This window comes from Gossypium hirsutum, chromosome A04 (genome assembly GCF_007990345.1).
Source record: "Gossypium hirsutum isolate 1008001.06 chromosome A04, Gossypium_hirsutum_v2.1, whole genome shotgun sequence".
NCBI classification, from domain to species: Eukaryota; Viridiplantae; Streptophyta; class Magnoliopsida; order Malvales; family Malvaceae; genus Gossypium; species Gossypium hirsutum.
In genome coordinates this window covers 63,030,562-63,055,500 of record NC_053427.1, presented here as the reverse complement: position 1 = coordinate 63,055,500, position 24,939 = coordinate 63,030,562, and the positions used below count along the sequence as shown (strand labels likewise).

Below are 24,939 nucleotides of genomic sequence, written 5' to 3'. Positions count from 1 at the left end.
TAATTAAATTAATTGAATGGTACGAGGATTTGAGAATTTACTACAAAATTTAAAATATAATTCTAAATTTAATTTACAACTCTGAGGGGTTTTAATATATAGTATATTTACTGTTTAAAAAAATATAATTCTAAATTTCTAATGGTTACAAACTATTATAAAAGAAACATCAATTATATTAAACTTTTAGAATCCTTATACTACTCTATTCACCGCTGAAAAAATATTATATATAGACACAACGAACACGACGTGTTAACCAAATATACAAATCTAAAGGAAAACGAAAAGCAAGCAACATGAAGATTGTTCAACAAGACTTTGCACTTAACCCGCCTGGATCTCTGAAAATCATCGTGGATGAGCAAGATGATCTATGGATTGCCTACAACATCATCGCCAAAGGCGATACCTTCGTCGCCGACACCACCAGGAGAGTTGTTTCATCTGATAACTTAAATCGAAAGAAACCTGCACCTAGGGTCAAAATCAGACTCCAAATCAAAGTCACCGACGTTTCTTACGAGAAAGACTCGCCGATATTGCGCGTCCGTGGGAGGACTCTGATCTCTAATAAGCTAATGCCTTCCGGTTCGTACCACACTCTGGAGATTGAGAGACACAAGGAGTTTGATCTCACCAAGGAAGTTTGGAGTTCTGATGTTATCAATACTTTGCACGAAAGCGAAAAAGCATCCACGGCGGACCTTGCGGTGATAATCTTTCAACAAGAATCGGGCCAAGTGTTTCTGGTCGGACATAAAACTACCCTTTGTGCGAAAATCGAGGCTTCGAAAACCGACAGTAAAGCCGCGTCGAACAAGTTTTACGAAAAGGTTTTTCAGGCATTCGTGAAGCATGTGAATTTCGATAATGGGGTTTGATGCGTGGTGATAGGAAGCCCTGGGTCTATCAAACAAGAGTTTCGAGGGTATTTATTTCAGGAGGCGCATAGATTGAAGATGAAGTCGATCGAGGACAACAAATCGCGGTTCATGATGGTGAACATAGGGAACAAGAGCAGTTTGAAAGAGTTATTCAGTGACCAAGACGTGATGGGGTTGATCATAAGAACAAAAGCTGGGATGGAAATCAGGGTTTACAAAGAGTTCTCGGACTTGCTATTGCTGGATTCGGATCGTGCTTGTTATGGACCAAAGAGTGTGGAGATTGCAAAAGAGATGATGGCAATTGAGACCCTTTTGATTATTGATGATTTGGTTAAGAGTAAAGATATTGCGTTGAGGAGAAAGTATACGGAGTTGGCCAAATCGGTGAAGAAAGCCGGGAGGGAAAGCCATTGTTTTCTCCTCTAAGCATGTTTCTGGAGAACAATTGGCCAAGCTTACTGGTATTGCAGCAATTCTAAGATTTCCTATTCCTAATATTGATGACCTTTATTTTTTTTTCTTTTTTTTCTTCTTCTAATTGTCACGACACTTTATCAAATTAGGTTTCTTTTGACACGAGAAATTAGTTTTTTTTTTTTAAAAAGAAAGAGAAAAATATGTATTTTATTCATATATACGATATCTATAGTTTTTTTTTAAAAGCTTATAGTTAGGATTGTAAGAACAGATGTGACTTTCCTCTTTATCAATTTAATTTTAAAAAAATTGATATTTACAAAAATGATCTTGATTCAAAAATATTTACTAAAATAAACTGAAATAAATAGTAAAATTGGGTTATGAGAAATAGATGGCCAACACCATTTTTTTCTATTAAAAAATAATTTTTAGGGTTTAGACACTAGATGGCCAGCACGACGTATTTTTTTCAAAAAAAGTTTTTTTGGGTGCTGGCACACTGATGGCTGACACCCCTGTATCTAATTAAAAAAATACTTTTTGGGGAAAGTGGTGCTGGCCAACAAAGGGCCAAATTTACCTAACAAAAAAAATCACTTTTCAAACCGCCATACTGCCTAAAACAAAGTCATCACTATAACACCCTTAACCTGTATCCGTCTTGGATTAGGGTTATGGAGCATTATCGTACAATCGACAACATTTAAACTTAATATGATTCAATAACATAATCAAATCATAAACCAATCATATACATACATATTGTCCCTAAATTGAGCCCTCGAGGCCTTAAAAATAGCTTAGAAGCAAATTGAGACTAATTTGAAACAATTTGGAAAGTTTAGGAAAAAGTTACAAAATTTGCGAAATAGGGGTCACATGGCCGTATGGCCAGACCGCGTGCCTCACACGGCTAAGACACACGCCCGTGTCTCAGGCTGTGTAACCTTCGAACTAAGGACACATGGCCATGTCCCAGTGTAACACCCCTTACCCATTCCCGAGACTGGGACCAGGCACGAGGCATTATTAGACACATACTCGGACATGTTCGAAAAATATGGGTTATAAAATTTCGTTCCAAAATTAAAACCAATCAGACAACATCTTAGTGTCCCTATTATGGGCCTACGAGACCCTAAACATACATTAAGAACAGTCTAGGATTAAACCGAGAACTTAAGAAAGTTCTTCGAAAATTTTCTAGGTTAAGCCTCACACGTCCGTGTGGAGGCAATGCACACCCGTGTGCTTTGGGACATGCCCGTGTCCCCTACCCGTGTGGAATTTATTGAATTTATTTCTCATTTTGAACTTACAGGGGTTTTCACACGACCAAGCACACGCCCGTGTCCTTTACATAGCCTAGACATGCCCGTGTGGTCGCCTGTGTCTAAAAACTGGAGCATTCTTTTTATGATGTCAGCTTGCATTTAGGGCCACACGGCCAAGACACACGCCCGTGTGCTAGGCCGTGCCCTCTATACGGTTGAGACACACAGCCGTGCCTCTACCCGTGTGTTTACTACCATGCATTCTGACTTAAAAATTTTAGGTGCAGGGGACATACGGATGGACTACACGCCCATGGGGCTAACCGTGTGTCACACACAGCTTAGGCACTCGCCCGTGTGTCTACCTGTGTGGACCTTGCTCGGCTATTTCCCAAGGCTTTGGTCACCCTTTAATATTCATACCCACTTATAATTTTCAATAACATGGTCTAATTATACTCTTAAATGACCTTAACATACCTCATTGCATGTAAATCTCATCTCATCGATTTTATACATGCTAGGTTATCCCCTTTATATTAAGGATTTCTATGACTTGTAACTCAATTAAGCTTGGCTCATTATCTTAACTCATTGCCAAATTGTGGCCTAACCACCCCATGTGATTTGGTCATATTACATATGACTAATTGTAACACACCTCATTTAATCATCACAAAAACATTGGAACATAAACATGCACAATTTGGTAGGTCATAACCTACACCAAAATGAGCCAATTCCCATGGCCATGTACAAGTGAATATGTATACTTTTATAAGCTTTCATATTGGCTAATCAAATGACACATATAACAAAATAACAAAAGCCTTATACATGCCATTGAACAAAATAAAGTATCTATATACCAAAGCTAGACAAGATGATAGTGTGTTGATTCTCCAACCGTCTTCCAACCTCTACGAGTCCTCGAGCTCTGTAAGACAGGGAAAAGAGAGGGGTAAGCATTTACATGCTTAGTAAGCCCGAATAACTGGAAAGTAAACTTACCAATTAATTAGCATTCATCCATATTAGGCAATAAAACCAACAAGCATGAAATAGTTTCCCTATCACATGCACTAAATCAACAAGTTAATCCCATAACAATACACCATGTAATTTGTCTTAGATGAGCTAATCATTCAACACTTTCATTTTTATATCTCATGTTAATCCCGTTGAGTTTCTCAGAAATCTCGATGGGTTTTCCATTTACCGTCAAGTCATAAGAGCGATCATCTCACGTATGCACTCCTGCGAACCTTACATCTTACGGTGGGATTACCAGTCTAGGCTAAATCCCCCGCAATGTAAACTCGTAGAGTGATGTCGGGATTACCAGTCTAAGAAAATCCCTTATAGTGACAAACACCTTTAATGAGCTCGGGTCTGAATTACCAGTCTAGGCTAAATTCAGACCCTAATTGGATTACCTGTCCGGGCTAAATCCACAATGCACACATATTCTTATGGAGGCTCGATCATTTAAGGAACACCCGTCCGGGCTAGATCCTTTCTATATTTGAGATCAACAGATTACCCGTCCAGGCTAATCCTTTTTCTGCAACACATGCAGGATCTCAAGTCATGTAAGCCATGGTTTATCCATCGAATTTCCCTTTTTACTTTAACCGGGACATTTATTATCATATCATTATTATTGACATATTTCATGGATTTTCATGGCATCATTATAACCAAATATCATGCATTCATAACACATGTAATTAGTCATATTAATAGTTTACTTAAAGTTATTCGAACTTACCTGGTATCCGTTTCGGTTTTGCGTCTCGGTTATTTTGAAACCTTTTGTTTTCCTCGATCAACCTCTGGAATTTGTTCCTCGGGGCCTATAACAATAAAAATGAATTATCAATATCTCACATTATTCTTTTCAAGCCTAAATTTCACCCCGGACAAAATAACCGTTTTGCCCCTAACCTTTCACATTATTTACAATTTGGTCCCTAGGCTCGTATAATGAAATGCATGAATTTTATTGGTTACCCAAGCCTAGCCGAATATTTTTCCCTCTTATTGCAGCCCACATTTTCCATTATTTCTCATCTTTCTATCAATTTTTTACAACTTTTACAATTTAGTCCTTTGCGCTATTTCCATGAAAAACCACTTAGTAAAAGTTGTTTACCATCCTTTAAACTCTTATATCCCTCCATAAAACATCAAAATACAAGTGACTCATGCATGGGTAATTTCTAAACAATGAACCCTAGCATGAGATACGGATAGAAATAGAAAGAGCATGTTACGAGGATCTAAAAAATACGAAGAACATTAAAAACGGGGCTAGGGAGCACTTACTAGTGAGCTTAAAAAGTAAAGAAACCCTAGCTATGGTGGCTCTCAAATTTTGGCAGTAAGGTGGAGAAGATGAGCTGATTTTTGGCTTATTTTCCCATTTTATTTCATTAATTAGCCAAATGACCAAAATGCCCTTAAGCCCCTTTCTTTAAAATTTTATCCATACATGCCCTTTTTTGTCCAAAAACTGAAATTGGGAAAATTGCTCTTTAAGGACTTCTAATAATAAATATAAAGCAATTTCATGCAAATTGCTTCTAGAATCCAAGTTTTGCACTTTATTCAATTTGGTCCTTACTTTCCAATTGGACACCTTACTCATAAAATTTCTTCATGAAACTTTAACACATGCATATTTTCATATTCTAGACCTCAAAATAATCATAAAACAATTATTTCAATGTCAAATTTGTGGTCCCAAAACCACTATTCCAACTAGGCCCTATTTCAGGATGTTACACCCAGTCTGTGTCCTTACCCGTGTAACTCTTTGAGTAGGGTCATACGGCCATGTCATACGCATGTGTGCTTGGTTGTGTAACTCACTGACTTGTACCCTTTGAAATCCTCAGATGACACAAGGCCGTGTCTTACACGGCTAAGTCACATGCCCGTGTCTTAGATCGTGTGGGCCCAAAATATACCTAAATAAAGCCATTACAATACAATTTCATGCATAAACATTCAACCTATTAAAGCACACATACAAGGTACCTAAACATCATTCAAACATGCATAAATATGTCATTTCAACCAACCTAATTCACCTAACCAATATGTCATTCAAAGGCACCTCAATTTGTATACAAACATCAAAACTTAAACTAAAGCAATTTAACCATTTCACATTTACCCAACCTAGTGCATGTTGACAATCACATGCCAACATAAATGACTAATTCTATGCCATCACTATATCGTAATAGGTCACATACACTATCACTTAAAGGTACCAAAATGACATAGTTTATCAAGCATTTCTAAGTCTATCAACCAAACATACTCTTCCAAACATAACAAACCAAATTACCAAATACATAACTTCCTATACATGTTAATAAGGCCATTTTTGTCCATAATAACCTAGTTCAAATATTAACTAAAACATGTCACAAGTAACCATTTTCATACCATCATCAACATGCCAAAAGAACCTTATAAACAAGCACATCAAAGTAACCAATATCACATAACTTGGTAAGACATCAAAATGTACCAAACCAACCTAGCTTTCCAAAGCTTATACATGCCAAAACACTATTAACACATACGCCATAATACCATCACAAAGCACCCTATACATGCCATTATAAACCTTAGCCAAATTATTCAAAACCAACGAAATTGACCACTAGATAGTGTGCTAGATCTCTAACGAACTTCCAACCAACCGAGCTCCCAATAATCTGTAAAGTAAAAGAAAACAACTACATAAGCAATGAATGCTTAGTAAGCTCGTATAAACTTTAAACATAATATACCATTTCAATAATGTACTTTATAGAATAAATATAAAACTTTACGAATGCCATAAGATTTTTAAAGCCTATGAAACACCATCAAACTCACCAGTTAACATACTTATTCATGATACATATGAAATCAACCATATTTATATAAACACAACCTTTAATTCATCATTGTTACCATACGATAATATTTCATTCCATTTGCTTACTTACAGTTTCCAAATGCTTAGTATAAGCCTAAAAAACATCATCAAATCACAAGTTAGTGAACTTTTCCATAATATAAATGAGTTCATCCATAGCATAAATAGATTTCTCATATATAAGTACACCATTTAATTCATCAATCTTTTATAACATCATGTTACATCTCAATTGTGAACTTACTATTTCATCCTTTTTCTTACCCGTTGAACCATCTAGAATTCATCGGATACTCGGGAAAGCTCACACGAAGTGTGCCTTTACATATAATTGTAACCTTTCCTTTACATTAATGCTCACACTAGCTACAAAATGGGCCTTCTCTCACGAGCTGTGGGTCAGAATGTAAGCTACACGATGCTACTCACATGAGTAGTGAAGAATTTGCAACAAATGCAGGACCTCAGCCATTGGTAGGACATTCAAGACCAGCACCTGAAACATGAAATCCCTAATGACATGTCATTTGTATCTTAAAAATTCTTAAGGTTCAACCGAGACTCGATATCCGTCAATACATTATGGCATAAATTCACTTGTACTCAATTTGATTTATTTCATAACAATGTAATAACATTCAAATTTAGCAAACATTGAAACAATTATAGTTCATACAAACTTACCTGACTAAATCGCAGTAATGACTAAGTACATGGACTATTTAGAAATTCTCTTCTTGATTTTCCACTAATTCTTGATCTAAAATAATAATTCCATTCAATTCACTATTTCTAACAGAAAAATCAATTCAATTTATGCAATTAAGTCATTTTGACATTTTTACAAAATTGCCCTTAACATTTTACTTTTATACAATTTAGTCCTTAAGTTCAAAACATGTAAATTAACCATTTTTATTCAATTAATTTTATTCCAGCATTTAAAATAATTAATTTAGCTTATAATAATGAAAAATTACGAAATTACCTTCAAAGTTTACCCTTTTTGCAATTTAATCCCTAAACCTGAAACTTGCAATTTCATCAAAAATTGCTTAATAAAATATGTCTATTTAACAAAAAAGCTTAAAAATCTATCATGAAATTTCAAAAACACCTTAAATTCATCCATGACACATTCTAAAACATTTAATAATTTCGAAAACAGAGGTATGGGTTAGTTGGACCTAGCAACGATCTCAAAAAACATAAAAATTACAAGAAATAAACTCAAATTGAACTTACATGAAAAGGGGACTTTGACCGAACCTTATAAGCTTCTCCAATGGTGATTTTCTTTTTCAATTTTCGGTGATGACCCATTTTGGAAGATGATACTATGCTTTATTTATTATTTTTAACTTATCTTTATCAATTTACAACATTAACCTTATTATAATCTTATAATTTAACAAATTAAAAGACCTTTAATCTTCTATTTGGAATTAATATGGTCCAATTTCTATATAAATTCTCCTTAGTTTAATGATTAAACCATTTAATCATTGTAATTCAATATTGACTAGATTTTACACCTTTTACAATTTAGTCTTTTTTATTTAATTAACCATCTAAACGTTAAAATTTATTAATGAAACTTTAATACAACTTTAATATCATTATGTGAATATTTAATAAAATATTTTCAGCTCAGTTTATAGAAACGAGATCCCGATACCTCATTTTCTAAAACCACTTGACTTTGGGGTCATACCACTTAAACCTAAGTATTCATTCAGATAGCATAAATTGCCAATTCAAAAATTATTTTAATACCATATTTGACTCATAAATATTAAATGATAACATTTACGAACTTACTCATCGAATTTGTGGCTCTGAAACTACTGCTTTTGACACCACTGATAAACGGGTTGTTACAACTCTCCCCACTTACGAAAATTTTGTCCTCGAAATTTCTCACATGATAATAGCTATTCAGATCAAGTTTTTATTTCTCTTTTCAAAGGTAGTCTATAAAAAAATCCATCATAACCCGTTCCCAATCCAAACTCCAATTAGATCGTAATGTTACATCGATACTTGATACCCTATCTTGAGTTGTAGACATAACAAATATCTAGGAATAACTCTGAAATTTCACGTTCAAATCTCAAGCCATTATACATTTTCGTCGCTGTCTGATATAAATTAAGTAGACAATGTCATGAACCTCAAATAAGATATCCTATGAAATCTCAGAACCATTCAGTGCATCAATTTGAATATTTCTCTCTGTATCTCAAAATTCTCTAAAGAATTAATAATATAACCCTTGACTTCAGAACATTCAAACTATCATAATTCAAGATCGTCTGAATAAAACATTACTATAAACAATAAATTCTTCTCTAACTGAGGCTGAAGTAGATGCCTGACTTGACTGAAGAAATTTGTTGCTTTCCTGTAATAGCTTCACCATTAGTTATACAATTACCGAGAAATTCCTAAAAAATCACCTATCAAAACATAACCAAAAACCTAAATCATCAGGTTCCAGATACATTTGACAATTCATAGTGTTTAGTAATTTTTCATAATTTCCATAACAGATTCTAAATGATATTTCTGATATATCTATATCTGTAATTTCAATCGATAATAATCCCGGTTATTTTGACCCAACTAACTTGTTGTCGCTCCATCTAGCTAGCATACTAAGGTTCTATATTCCATTCATGAAAAGCTGTTACTATCAAAATGAATGTAACCTGTAATAACATTTTTCCAAATGTCTTTGGTCTAGTTGATATTTCCCTGTATCATGTCTTCTAGAATTTAATTTCCTATTCTAACTGTCTGTCTACTTGCCCATGACTTCGTGAAATTTATTCCCAAATGATTTGATAGTAAAACAAATGAGTGACTTTATCAGCCTGATAGTAACAATTCAAATCAATACTTTCTTTTTGTTATCAAGATAACCCAGACATATAATCTATCATAATTCCCTCAGAATACCAATCAAAGATCATAACAAATTGTATTAACTCACACGAAATATGACATCCAATTTTTGACTTGCTACCATAATTCAATATCATCAGAGTAATGAGAATTAATGTGTGATACTATGCTTGATCTTATACTGTCTACACTTTTACCATTATTTATCCGTTCTTGAAAGGTAAAACTTGAACATAATAAGTCTATTCTCATTATTAACATCAAAGCATTGAACTATACTGGAGCTACAACCATCTAATGAATTAGAAGTATTATTTTGCTCTTTCTTACGAAAACCTTCCCTTAGACGAACCACAGTGCTCTTATAAGACAGACACTACCACCATATAGTTGAAACAATGCCTCAAATACTAATATTCCATTTCAAAGCAAATGAGAAAAGAAATCCAATATAGTTCCAGTAACAGCAAGTGCAACAACAGAACCTCTGAAAAGAACTAAGATCTGCCAACTTACTCCTATGATACAACCAAGAATCATAATCATGATAAATGTAATAATCCCAAGCCAATGTATATTTCTTGCAGATGGACCATATATGATAGAATAGACAATAAGAACAATAAGAAAAACATATAAAGAAATCCAAGATATAAAGCTCTATTAAACTCCCGAGAATATAACTCATTTCTATACTATCAAAATATACAATTTATGAGCCTTCCAGACATACTTGTCCACATCCAAACTATTTCTTTTGAAGGCCATGTGGCATAATAAGAACATATTGATTGCTAAAGAAATTGATGATACCCTAAAGAAAATCCAGAAGAAGAATATTGCTCAAACACATTGGAACCAGTTGTGACATAAATAACACCAATTCCATATACATAAAGCAAAATAATAACCAATAGAATCAAAAAAACATCAACAATGAGTTTTGCCTTCGAATCTTCTACTAAAACATAATTGAATAGAATTCTAAAAAAAATAAAAATAAAGCAATGCTGGTCACTAATTAGTGAGAGTAACAATACCTCTGTTTACCATCATGACTATCCAACATCCCCACACAATAAGAACCACATTTAGAGATAAAATAACTACATATGCCATTAAAGATAAAAGAATACATAGAAGATCCAAATGAGATTATTGTAAGATACTTGGCCATAATGACTACATTCAGATCTGTTTATATTTTTACATGCGTCTTTTGGTATGTAGGTATGTGAATTGAACCAGAGTACCGAGAGGGACCAAGGGTGATATTATGCATACAACGGGACATTTATAGAAACATTTTTTTCAAATGAAAAATAGTTATATACAATAAAAATATGTCTATTTTATCAAACAATTTGATGTAAAGTCTTATTGTACCTTTGAAAGTTTATGAAAAATGAAAAATGTATTATTTCAAACCTAGTGCCTTAGAAAGGGTTTTAAATACATAAGAGCTACATTCAATATTATTTTTCATAGAATGTAAATTTTAGTTAAAAATGTAAGTATTGTGATATCTTATATTAGGATCCGGTAAATCGGGTCAGGTACAAGGTGCTACATGCACTGCTAACTTCACTATGGAGGGTCGAATATAAGGTATGAAAAAGATATGGCACTGTAACAGTGCGGGTATAGCTAAACCTAAAAAACACATAAGGGCATAAACACATTGATAAAAAGTATCGTAAAGGAGATGGTATTATTTGACGGAATAGTGGATGTAGTCAAAGATCGCATCTGAAGACAAACATTGGGGATTTGTTTTCACAATAATCTACTTGATAGAGAGCTCTTAGGGAAACATATGGAAGCGCACAAGAATGTGGAACATAACTCATCTACTTTACTAGGGCAAGTGGAAGACTATTGGATCTAATGTCCTAAGTGTAGTATGTTTGTGTAAGAACACTTATAATTTTTCAAAGAGATTGGTAAATAAAATTAGTCATGAATTACATTAATACTTTGTATATTGTCCTTACATGGTTTTTGTACACAAATCAAAATGGAAGAAAATGTTACTCATTAGTTGTCTAATGTTTAACTAATTCTAAACGGTATTATATGGTCGAATCATAATATGGAAACACAACTTATATTAGAAGACGAACCTAAACATGTCCTTAGTCTAATCGAAAATGAGAAAACCAATTGAAATACTAATATGTCATCTATCAAGTCCAATTGGGGAGATTTTTTGTCTTGGGCATTGGAACAAATGACTCCCAAAAGATAGAGACATAGATGTGACTGACGACACTAATAGTACATTAGACTGGACACAAGCAGAATAGATCCTGAATTGGTTTAAGGATTTATTCACTTAAGACATTCATAGTGTGGCATACTAAATCCTAAGTGGATGGCAGACTATGTATGTGTACTCGTACACTTTGGTGTAAGTAAAATCCTGAGTTTGAATAGATAAGGAACTGAACGCTGGTGCATTTGGTGTATGACTTCTACAGTACATAGTGTCATTCACAATAGGAGAATTCATTGCCCGAGACATGGGTAAATGGTATCCTTTTATTAGTATTACATGGTCGACGAAAAGTAAACATGGCCACGGGTTGTTCATCTTTGTGATGAATGACTTAATTACTACTTTATAGTAATTGACTTTTCATCAAGGAAGATTGATCTGCCATGAATTTCACTAGTATTTACATCCTTTTTACACATAATTTTAGCTTTTTTAATAACTAAATCAAAACAACTTAATATATATTTAGGTTTTCATACCTAAAGTAGTAATTTATGCTTTCTAGTAGTTTTTATTATATTTTATATATCTAAATAAGGTTACATGGTCTTGTAGGTCAAGTCGGGAGCTAAAGATTCTTATTCAGGTTGAAACTAGTGCCTATGTTGCGACACCAAGACATTGATGTCTCAAAATCGAAGACAGAAGCCAAAAATAAGTTCTAGAGTGAAACTACCCTCGATGTCACGACACGACCCTCCAATGTCATGACATACCCCTTGTGGTTGGTTGCAACATTGCAGGCCTGTGTTGCAACCAAACCCCTATGCAGCCCAAAAACTTCTACACATTTTAATTATGTTTTTGAGGAAAATTAGGAGTATTTGTCCTAGTCAAACTCTAAGGACTTTAAGAATATTTTAGGCACTTTAATATTCTGAGTTTATCCTATATAAAGGTCATTGTAATCAATTTAGACACACAATTTTTGGGGAGATAGAAAATACACATAGGGTTTTTATTTCATTCTTATGTTTTACTTAGGGTATTTTCTGTTCTTGTAATCGAAGGATCATATTCCGAAGTGAGACTCTCACGAGTGGAGATTGTTCCAAAGCCACCATTTCATTTATAAATCTATGAGCATCTCTTTTCCTTTATTCTATTCTTTATATCTCTTTCTTTAACATTGTTTAATTAAATGTTTGTGTAAAGATTATAATCAATTTATGCTTAATCCATATCTCACATGATTTCAACTGTTCTAAACTTATTAATTGATTGAAGGATAGAGTTTCTTAGCGAATCAGTTGTTTGGAGACGAAGAACATAAACCCTAGGCTTGATGTAACACCCCCAAACCCAGCCCGGATGCTATAGCCAAATCTGGCGATGTCACAATAAAGTGTTTTTCACAAAGTATAATATCGTTGAAAAACCCGTTCTATATTTAAACTCTTTGTGATCTAAACGAAGATTTTAGGATGTCTCGTTCATTTTCAAAATTTAAGTCGTTTGGCAAAAAGTTAATCATACTAAATTGTTATTAATTTTAAAACATTATTTCTTGCGGAAGCTTCTAAAACATGTTGCGTAAACGTGGTGTTTTGAAAAATACACGACCGAGGCACACGCCTGTGGCTATAGGCCGTGTCTTCCACATGGTTGAGACACACGGCTGTGTCTCTGCCCATGTGTTTATTACCATGCATACTGATTTTTACGTGCAGGGGGCACACGATTGGACAACACGCCCATGGGGACGGCCTAGACACAAGCCCGTGTGTCTACCCGTGTGGACAATATAGGGCTATCTATCAAGCCCTTTTGCCACCCTGAAACACAACATAACAACAACCAGCATAACCAAAGTCTAAATTAGTATGATTTCACAACCAAACAACCATAGCTAAGGTTTATATACGATTCTATACGATTCATATATTTCAACCATACTAAAAATTCCTCATTCATGAAAGACTACTTTACATTCATATAATAACTTTCAATATTAGCCATTTTTCATGGCCTTGTACAAAATGAGTCAAATATTAGCCATTTTTCATGGCCTTGTACAAAATGAGTCAAAACGTTGGCCTTGTACAAAATAATGTGATACTAAAACAAAATCAAAGAGTCCTATACATGCCATAATTAAAATAAAGAGATCTAACTATACCAAGTGCTTCGATTGATAGTGTGATCGATGCCTCCGACGACCGTTGATCCACGAGCTAACTAGGTGGCACTATAAGAAAATGGAAAGAAATAAGGTAAGCATAAAGCTTAGTAAGTTGCATGTAATAAGTATAACAATAACTTCACCATCCATCATCATGCTCATAATACAAAAATAGGCATAAGCATAACTTACTCGTCACTACCCAATACAATTCACATATAATACATTGAGCTCACATCTCATACAATTCGAATAGGTACCTGTACCACTCAAAACATGGTTATACTTTTCTTATTCAACTTAAACTGTAACTCTCTCATTGTTGAACCATTTGGAAAGCTATCGGATATTCACTACGCCTCAAACATAGGGTATAATACTGATGCCATGTCCCAGAAATGGTCTTACACTGACTATCAAAATCGAGGCCGACGCCATGTCCTAGACATGGTCTTACACTAGCTCTCACATATCGGTGCTGATGCCATGTCCCAGACATGTTCTTACACTGACACATCTCATAGTAGATGCATGTCCCAGACATGTCTTACACTAGCTTACATCTCAAGGCCGATGCATGTCTCAAATATGTCTTACACTAGCTCTCGTCTTAATGCCGATACCATGTCCCAGACATGTTCTTACACTGGCTCTTATAATATGGTTGATGCATGTCCCAGACATGTCTTACACTAGCACAAAAATAACTCGAATGTCATGGCATGAATATTCGATTTATTTCCTAATGTTCAAACGGAAGTTCTACTATCTCAATATTCATCAAACGTAATCATTTCCACAAACAAGCAATTTATGCTATATCAATTCAACCACATATAATAACAATGTAGTTGTATTATTTACATGCAACTTACCTCAGATTACAAAATGTAGACGTCTAGCTCGACTTAGTCCACTCGTTTTGCTTTCCCCCGGTCTAGGATTAGATTTTGCACTTCTTGATCTATAATGATAAAAATTCACAAATTTAATTATTTTATTTATCTAGGTACACAACAATTTGTAATTGGAAAAAATGACCATTTTGCCCTATACTTTTTCAAAATGACTATTTTACCCCTAGGTCTGAAAATTGATTTTTATCGAATTTCTTCATATCTTAAGCCTAGCTGAACCCTTTTTACTCTTTTAGAAACCCAAAAATTCCATTATTTCTTACATTTACCATCTAATTTTTTAACTTATGCAAAATGGTCCCTAGTTAGGGCTTCCATGAAAATTACTTCACAAAAGTTATTTATTTCACAACCATAACTCATATTCTTCCATAAAATTTTAGAAATCAACATGTATACTATCATTGAAAAACCCCTAGAATTTCAACCATCTTGCACAATAGTCCCCTTGTTAGAAAGCTATTGCCACAAAGATATCAAAAGTACAAAAATATTCAAGAAAAGCCCCCCAAAACCCTTACTTGCTAAGCCTTTAAGTTGCTGAACTTTCAAAGCTCCAAGAACTCTATAATGGATGATATTTTCTGTGTTGAAGAGAGGATGGAGGAAAAAGATGAAGGCTAAGCTTTTTAGTATTGTTTTATCACATATTAGGTCATCAAATGCCTAACCTTTTGACCATTTAATTTCTTTGTCTCATGGCCAGCCAAGCCTCTCTCTAAGGGTATATTTTCCCTTTAAATACTCCCAATCTAAGATTCGTGGCAATTTAACACCCTTAGTTAACAAATTAAAACTTTTGCACTTTATGCGATTTAGTCCTTTTTTGCAATTAAGCTCACAAACGCTAAAATTACTTCACCAAATTTTTCATGCACTAATATAAACATGATATAAATCTAAAATAATAATAAAATACTTTCTCCAAATTTGGATTGGTGCTCTCAAAACCAATGTTTCGACTAAGCCCAAAATCAGGGTGTTATATATACAGTCTAGGCCTAAGCCCAATTCAGTAACGGTTCAGTTTCAGTTAGGGCCTTAGCCCATTACAGTATCAGTACAGTACAGATATGCAATCGATAGATCCTACCCAACTAGCCTCTACACTCCATCTTCGTCCAACCCTACATTCCATGTGGGGATAAAATCAACCCACCCATCCATACACTCCAAGTAGTACCAGTTGCGGCACTAAACAGTATTTGCAGCAAAGCTGCCAGTACAGTACACTTCCTCCAATCATAATAAATCCCATCCCCATGCAACACATCATGCATCATGTCATAATATCATACATGTGATCAATATATTTAATATGGCATGCTCAAACATAATCATACATCTCATAAGGGCATATCAATCATTTTACCATGTAGGGGCATTTCAGTCATTTTATCAATTAGGGGGTCTAGGTACACTTACCGACCCAACAGTAGGTCCACAGTCATCTCGAGCAACCCATGCAACCTTAACAGTCAAACAGTGAAAATGGGCCCATGACTCATATTGCGGCCCATATGGGCCCACACGTCCGTGTGGTTCACGAATCCCAAAAATGGCCTTGGTCGTGTGGATACACAGCCTGGCTTAATATTCTCCACACGTCCGTGTGGTTTACTCGTGTGACGCCTACATGCTCGTGGGGCCCATACGGCCCAATTTAGCCCAAAATGGCCCAATTCGACCTCGGCCCATGAATCGCTCATGGCCGGACTCAACAATCATAATCCCATATTTAGGCTTACAGACTACCACACGAGTGAGCACAAGCCCGTGTAGTGTCGTCGGTCTCTTATTTCAGCTTTTGCTAATTTATGAATGGAGGCAGTGTTTTTACACACCTTATTTCCGAAAGCGCAAAAGCCCACGAGCACCAACCTATATTCAATCAAGACACTCCGTCAGTCCTTTAATCTATAGGGTTAAACAATACCTTTTTAACACTTATCCCAAAATATTACTTAATACTCGCCTTGATTGAGTAATTTAGACAATGCACACTTCAACTATTGTAGAAAACTGATTACAGGCCCTTAGAGATCACCTGCATACCAATCGAAACCTATTAACCTTAATCATTATTGCTCGAATAAACATTTTGAACCAATGTATACTACTTATCGAGAATACAAAATTGATTATAGGGAAGGGAAGTAATAGCCTGTCCTCAAAATGATCACCCAATACGAAAGAGGCAAGGCTAGCACAACCACACCCCTAGCAAAGGAAGATGTTAGGTGAAAACTATTAATATGGCAGAAAGAGAGAAAGAGCTAGAGAATAACCGCGTGCACTCAAACCTGATTGGTCAAATAACATTGCCAAAACCCAGAAGAATAGAGGTGACGTAGTCGGCCAAACAACAAGGTGAACAAAAAGGAAATAATTGAGAGAAATAGAGAATAGAATAGAATCGAATAGAATAGGGAGTATTCGGCCAAAGTTTGAAAGAGGGAGAGAAAATAAGAAAAGAGAGTCGGCCAAAGCAAAATCGATTGAAGGAGAGGAAGAAGGGTATTCGGTCAAGGGTAAAAGGGAGGGCATGCCAGCTAGAAGAGTCGAAGAAGATAAGGGAAATTGGTAAACAAAGAGAACTACAGATAAGAGCCAAGTTGAAAATAAACAAACACAAGAGGCAGTAGGAAAAAAAATCCTAGCACAATTCAGCCTCTCAGTAGAGAAAAATGCAATGAAATCGAAGAATGGGCAGCAAAACTAGAGACATAAATTCGGCACCAAAGAGCAAAAAGGTCCTATGACCAATTTTGACAAAATGGGACTCCCATAATCGGCTTACCCCTAAACACTGTCCTCACTTGGCTCCTCAAATCTCTCCAACCGATCACTATCCACATCCCAACATATCCTCCTAAAATCCCTCCATCATAATCTCCTCAACCACCAATTCAAACTCCACTCACTCATTAGTGTTTCAGTCAACTTCTACTACCTACACGGCAAAAGCAGCAAAATAAAACACTCTCTTACGCAAAGTAGGACACGAGCTCAGGACCCTCAGTAACAGTAACACGCCACTTATGCTTTAGATCAGTAGGCCCTTTCTATCATGTTATAAACACATTAATTGAAAAGGCCTACTGATTAGAGACAGGGTTTATTCCTTTAAAAATAAAACTTTTGCACAAGCCAAGGCTTGAACCCAAGACTTCTTAGAAACTTTCCAGAACACTTAACCACTAAAATGGATTCACAGTTATGTCACAAACATACAAAAAATAAATACTTAGGTTTTGTGGCGTTACACTTGACAACTTTAGGAAGTCATTTAAGTGGGAATTAACCCAAATTTGGTATGGACTATTTGTAAACACCTTAACTTTGAACTGGTATGGACTGTGAGGTTGGAAGATAAGTATTTCTTGCTGACTCACTATTCTAGTGGACGTATCGGAAGGTCCTGCTAGGGTATCGACTAGTTTATTGATTAAAACCCTACATCAATAATTAATTACATAAAACAATTGGATCTAAGCTAAAGGAACTCGTGTAGTCGATACAAGGGATAGGAGAAGACAATACATGAACTTAGGAGTATATTTAGATTTAATTCAATTTATTTAGTTCATTAGTATTATCATCACTATTGATTCATGACTCAAGTATATTAGTAATAATTTTCAGTAATTTGCTTGATAGTAGTTTTCCCCAAATTGCAGTTCCTTGGGTACGATCCTCTGATCACTTACCTACTTTGTTGTAACTATATTACAACCTGACTCATATACTTGCGGACAACGCCTCAATTCCATATATTTTGTAACGGTATTCACACTCTGGACCTTAGTACGTTCAGAGGCGGTCAAGTTGTTGGCATCATTGCCAGGGATTGTGATGGTGGTAATTGTTATTAAATCGATTACTTGTAAATAATATTAGTTGAAAAATGAACGAGCTACATAGTGTACTAATTTTTATATTCATTAATTGTGTTTTCTTAATTTTTTTATTAGTATTTACCTTGTTGACTAGAATATTTAATTATGGAAAATTTTGACTACAGGTGGTTTAATGATGAAAGGACTTCTTGGGAAAACGAATGGAATTACGTAAACAGTCAGTCGAATAGAGCCGCGACAAACCAATAGAGCAATGACAAAGGGTGTGAGGACAATGAGTACTCATACGAACATCTTTATGAGTCATATGACAAAGTGATCGCGTGATTCGTAACAAGTAATAAATATTTATAATGAAGATCAAATCTAGACTAACTACTATCACAACGAAAAGGCAAGCGCACCTATCAAACAATAGTTTAGTAATGGCAAGACCGGGATATCGTACCCAAGGGAACCAAAAGTTCTAGTAATAACTATCTTTTTATTATCTAGCCTAAGAATAAAAGGGGTTTGTTTTAATTAACTAATTATTTAAACTAAGAACGCACAGAGAAAAGAATTGGGGAATTGCTTTTGGGAAAATCGATTGACTTGAGACAATAACTAAGGAAAAATCCACCTAGATTTTACTTGTTATTCTGGCTCCAAATCGGATGATTTATTTATTCAACTTGTTCCATAGAGATCCCTAAGTTATGTTACTATCCCTATTCAAGACAAATAACGTCTAATCCCTAGATTGAATAACCAAGACTTTTCTCTAATTAACACTCTAGGGTTGCATTAACTCGATCTATAGATCCTCTTATTAGGTTTCACCCTAATTTGGTAAAATCTTGTCACCCTATTTCTAGGCGCGCAATCAACTTCGCTTAATTATGACAAATGTACTCTTAGACAGGGTTTATTCCTCCTCTGAATAAGAGCGTGTCTTGAATCAGTATCCTGGGATATCAAAACAAGAATTAAGAACATATAATTAAGAACAAGTTAAATATTTATCATACGATTTAGAAAACAATAACAAGATTCGTCTTAGGTTTCATTCCCTTTAGGTATTCAGGGGATTTAGTTCATAACTAAATAAGAAAACATCTCAGAAGAATAAAGAATACAAAACATAAAGAAAACCCAAAACTCCTGAAGGGGAATTAAGGAGAGATCTTCAGTCTTGATGATAAATCCGGCTTCTGAGATGGATCAATCGGCTTCCTTGGGGTAATTCCTTACTCCTCTTCTCTGTCCCCCTTTTTCTCCTCCTCTAGTGTGTATTTATAGGCTTTGGAATGCCTAGAAACCCTCCAAAGTGGCCTCTTCTGAATTAGACTTAACTTGGGCTCAGCAGGGACATGCCCGTGTGACACGGCCGTGTGACGTGATTACTAGGCCGTGTTCAATCCGTTAAATTATACACGGCCGTGTGGGTTAATGCCCAGGCCGTGTGAATCGTGAAAGCCTTGGTCGACACCCTCGAAAGACACGGGCGTGTGAGCTGCCCGTGTGGCAAGGCTTAAGTCGTGTCATCCTCTCGATTTGGTCTGTTTTGTCCCTTTTTGGCTCATTTTTGGCTCTTTTTGACTCTTGGTGCTCTCCTGAGTACAAAACATGAAATTAAAGCATTACGAGCATCGAATTCACCAATTCTAATGAGAAATCATATATAAAATGCATTAAACATGGGGTAAAAATATGTATAATTTACGGTTTATCAAATTCCCCCACACTTAAGCATTTGCTTGTCCTCAAGCAAAATTCTCAACTCATAATCAGAATAAATCCTTCTCAACTTATAATTTATATCAATAATATCTCAAATTAATCCATTGGTAATCATACATTGAGAATTTAACTAAAAGAACATAAAAGTTTCAATCATTCCAAGTTTAGCATTTTATCCCGAAAATATAAGTGTCTTCCCTCATCTAAGTAATTACCTTTAATTCAGAATATCACAGAGTTTTACATCCTCACTAAAGATTTACTCAAATCACTCGAGGTGTTTTAAGGACAATAAAGGAAGCACTCAATAGTCAATAATGGAAAGTCATTACCATAGGTTTGCATGAAAATCAAATCTCCACCACTTTAATTTTAAGATGATACATCAATCAAAAGGTCTTTAGAGGGTTGTAATGAGGCTTGGTTAGGGGGTGTGGTCACAAGCTGAAAGAAAGGGTTAGAATCGAGATTGAATTGAAAAGTTGCCTAACTAGAAAAGAGTTAATCTTCACTTGAGTACAACAGAGCTTCTCTCAGAATATGAAATTACAGAAATGCATACATAGTTTTTTTTTAAGAACAAGTTAAATAATATAGACTAAATATCAAGAACAAAACATAGCTAGGCAATCCATTCAACTCAAATCTCGACAAAAATTAAGACTAATTTAGGGGATTTCAATAATAATGTATTAAAGGTTAATATTAAGGGTAATACAAGAATTGGTTTGTTGGGCTCAAGGGGGTTTACTAGGGGTTAATCATGGAGGTAGGCTTTTCATGGCATAAGTGGGTTAATCCTGAGTACCTTAATCATTTTGATATATCAAATCAAATGGTGTGGTTTCGACATGCATAATCAAGCAAGTTCTAGAATAACAGTTCAATACTGACGCACTCAAAGCAATAATAAAAGTGGCATGAAAGGATGAATAGATGCTCAAAAGGCTCAAAAATCTCACAAAAAATTATGGCTTTTTGATGTTTAGACTCGTGAATTCTAATTCAAAGTAATACCTAGACTTGGGGAAACAACCTATAATTTAATTTCTTAAAAATCAACTTATCATGCTTGATTCTCTAATGTCTTAAAGTTTAAATAATCAATGCATAAATCCCTATGTTTTAATTCAAAATATATCAATCAAAATCATAAATCAATTAAATTATCCTAAATATGATACGCGAGTTTTTCATGAGAACAAGGTGATTATTCAGGGATCTTTTTCTGATAATGAAATAAATACCCCCACACTTAAGATGTATATTGCCCTCAATGTACAATGATAGATCTTAGAGAATAAAAATAAGATAGGGAGATAAGTGAAACTTCCTGTATGATGAATTCCTCGAACTTAGAGTTTTGGAGAGTGATCGGTTTGAGAGTGGAGAAGGATACTCCGGTAGTCGTAGAGATTCATTAGGCCATAAGTCCTATGCCAAAAGAATATTATATCTACTGGTAGCTATGGTCGTGGTCGAGCAGGACATGGCAGTCGTGGAGAACCTTCCCTAGTGGAGTTGTAGTTCCTATGTGATGTTGAGCTTAGGAGTTCTATATAAATGTGATAAACTCAGGAACTTTTTAGGAGATATTAGGAAGTATAAGGATTCGAAAATAAATAACCGAAACAAAGAATAAAAATAAAATTCTAAAATCTAATAAAAACAATAGAAATAGTTTCAATAATAAGTAAAAACAGAAAATAATAAATAAATATTTCTAAACATCTTCATCGCTGGATGGTTCGCGAGGCGAGACTGGTGATGAGATGGGAAGGTGCTGACAACTCTGCTGTAGAGTAGCATCAATGTTGTCAAATTGTTGAAAACACTGAAGCTCGAATTAGATAAGGTGCTCAGAGATGTTAGCATATGAAGCTGCCACATGAACTGGACGAGAGGGTAGTGGTGGCTGAGAATAGGGATCAGAGAGTGGAGAAGGGGAGATTTCGGCTAGGGCTTTTGAAAGGAAGAAAAAAATTAACAGTGATTTGCTTATATAGGGGAGGGTCACACGGCCTAGGGCCATGCCCGTGTACTTATGAGGGTGAGCCTGTGTGTTTCGAATTTTTGTAATTTTAGGTCGTGATTGGTTATTCTCCCACATCCGTGTGTCTTGGGCGTGTGTGATACACGGCTATATCGCACAGCCGTGCCTAGCGTTGTTCTCTTCTCTCCCACCCATGTTAAGGTACCACGCCCGTGTATCGTTATCCATGGCTTAACGGCACAGGCGTGTCTCACGCCCGTGTCGAAGAAATAGAATTGAGCCTTATCCCTAGCACACCCGTGGGTTTCCATTCCCACGCCTGTGTATGTATCAATTTCACCCACGGCCATGTCGCACGGCTGTGGGGATTTATCGCACCCCGTGTTTTGGGGAAATCATGTCCTGCTTCAACACGGCCGTATCGCACGGCCGTGTTTCTTCCCCTGTTTGGCCACGCCTTTAGGCACGCCCGTGTGCTTGGCCGTGTGTGCTGAAAAACTGTGCAATTCAAAGATTAAGTTCAGAATCCAAAATATTAGAAAATAAAAATAAAGAAATCAAAATATGTTAGTGCTCAGGTTGCCTCCCGAGAAGCGCTTATTTATAGTCTAAGCTCGACTTACCTCTAAGTTGAATGATCATGGTGGTTCGAGGAGTTCATACTCCTCATTTCTATTGTCAGTTTTAAAATAAGGTTTTAAACGGGTGTTGTTTACCTTAAAAGTGCCGAACTTGGGATGACTCACCTCCACTGTACAGAATGGAAAAATACTAAGTACCGTAAGGGGGATTTCCTCATTTGGTGTGGTAGTGACAATGTGGGGATCTGCGGCATCCAATAAGACTGTATCACCAACCTTAAGCTGATTAGGAGAGGTATCGGGCTTGTTTTTACGTAGTTTTGGTTTATCATGTGTTCTCGGTTTGTGTTCTCACCATTCGTCTAGCTCCTCTATCCGTAGTCTTCGTTCTTTATGGACATATTTGTTCTCTTCATGATAGTAGCACACTGTCTCTATTGTCTTGGTTCGAATAAGTTCCTGCAAGGCCGATTGAATATTAGTTTTATCATCAACAGGTTTTATAGCATTAGCTTGAGTCTTAGAGGTTTTGACTGAGTCGCGTGCTTGGAGTGTTACTGCATCGTCACCTGCACGAAGTGTTAGCTCTCCTGTGCCTACATTAATAATGGTTCTGGCAGTTGCTAAAAGTGGTTATCATAAAATTAAAGGTACCTCGTTATCCTCATCCATATCTAAGACAACGAAGTCTACTGGGTAAATAAATTTATCAATTTTAACGAGAACGTCTTGAATAATACCCTTAGGAAATCTAACTATTTTTTCAGCCAATTGTATGCTCATCCTAGTCTGTTTGGGTTTACCGAGACCTAGTTGATTAAACATTTTATACGGCATAACATTTATACTTGCTCCTAGATCAGCCAAAGCATTATTCACAGATAGACTACCAATTAAACAAGGAATTGTAAAACTCCCTGGATCTTTTAATTTGTTAGGTAGCTCATTCTTTAGAATAGCTGAGCAGACTGCATTGAGTTCCACATGCGATGTAGCGTCTAATTTCCTTTTATTCTTCAGAAGTTCCTTTAAAAATTTTGCTGAGTTGGGCATCTGCGAAAGAACTTCAATAAATGGTAAGTTAACATGTAATTTCTTTAAGAGTTTGGAAAACTTACCAAATTGTTCTTCTGTTTTGTCTTTCGTCATCGCTTTAGGATATGACGCACAAGGTTCATGATTTGTACTTACCTGTTTGGGATCATTATTGTGTACCTCTTCTTGTCCTTTTTTCATCGCGTTGTCTTGCTGTATTTCTGGCTAGGGTGTAATGAATCCTTCTTTATCTTGAGTGCTAATTGCATTGAGGCGTTCCCTCGAATTAGGTTTAGTATTACTGGGTAGGCTACCTTGTGGTCATTCGGAGATTAGTTTGGACAGCTGGGCTATCTGAGTTTTGAGTCCTTGGATCGATGCTTGTTGATTCTTAAGTGTTGTCTCGGTATTTTTGAAACGGGTTTCTAACACCGAGATGAATTTAGAAAGCATCTCTTCAAGGTTTGGTTTTTTCTCTTGTTGATAAGGTGGCTATTGAAAACCCTGAGGATTTTGTGGCTTTGGATTTCCTTAACCTCCCCAGGAAAAATTGGGGTGGTTCCTCTAACCTGCATTATAAGTATTACTGTATGGGTTATTTTGAGATCTAAAGTTATTATTACCCATATAGTTGACTTGTTCCTCTTCAGTTGTGGGATTGAAGGATTGATATTCTATATGCACACCTCCTCCACTTGAGTCATACCTCATTACTGGATATACCTACGTAGAACCAAGAAAACTATCAATCTTTTTATTGAGAAGTTCTACCTGGTTTGACAGCATAGTAACTGAGTCAACGTTATAAACGTCGGCTGTTTTTGTTGGCTTAGTCCTCATGACTTGCCATTGATAGTTATTCAGTGACATTTCTTCAATGAATTCTTAAGCCTTTTCAGGTGTTTTGTTGTTGATGGTTCCACCAGCAGCTGCGTCAACCATTTGTCGAGTCGAGGGATTCAGACCATTGTGGAATGTTTGTACTTGAAGCCAAAACGGT

At 35.7% G+C, this 24,939-nt stretch overlaps 1 protein-coding gene across 1 annotated transcript; it reads left to right on the top strand.

Moving 5' to 3' along the window:
• The first annotated feature begins 299 nt into the window (after window positions 1–299).
• On the top strand, window positions 300–1,316 carry LOC107931526 (protein PELOTA 1). The gene is made up of 2 exons (XM_016863434.1): window positions 300–878; window positions 945–1,316. The coding sequence occupies exons 1-2, from the start codon at window positions 300–302 to the stop codon at window positions 1,314–1,316; spliced, it is 951 nt and encodes a 316-aa protein (XP_016718923.1).
• The last annotated feature ends 23,623 nt before the right edge of the window (window positions 1,317–24,939 follow it).

What these genes read in the sequence shown, in the direction of transcription:
- LOC107931526 (XM_016863434.1), top strand. Translation starts at nt 300, where the DNA reads ATGAAGATTGTTCAACAAGACTTTGCACTTAACCCGCCTGGATCTCTG. An exon ending in ATGTGAATTTCGATAATGGG is followed by an intron (nt 879 to 944) that starts GTTTGATGCGTG and finishes TATTTATTTCAG; the next exon opens with GAGGCGCATAGATTGAAGAT.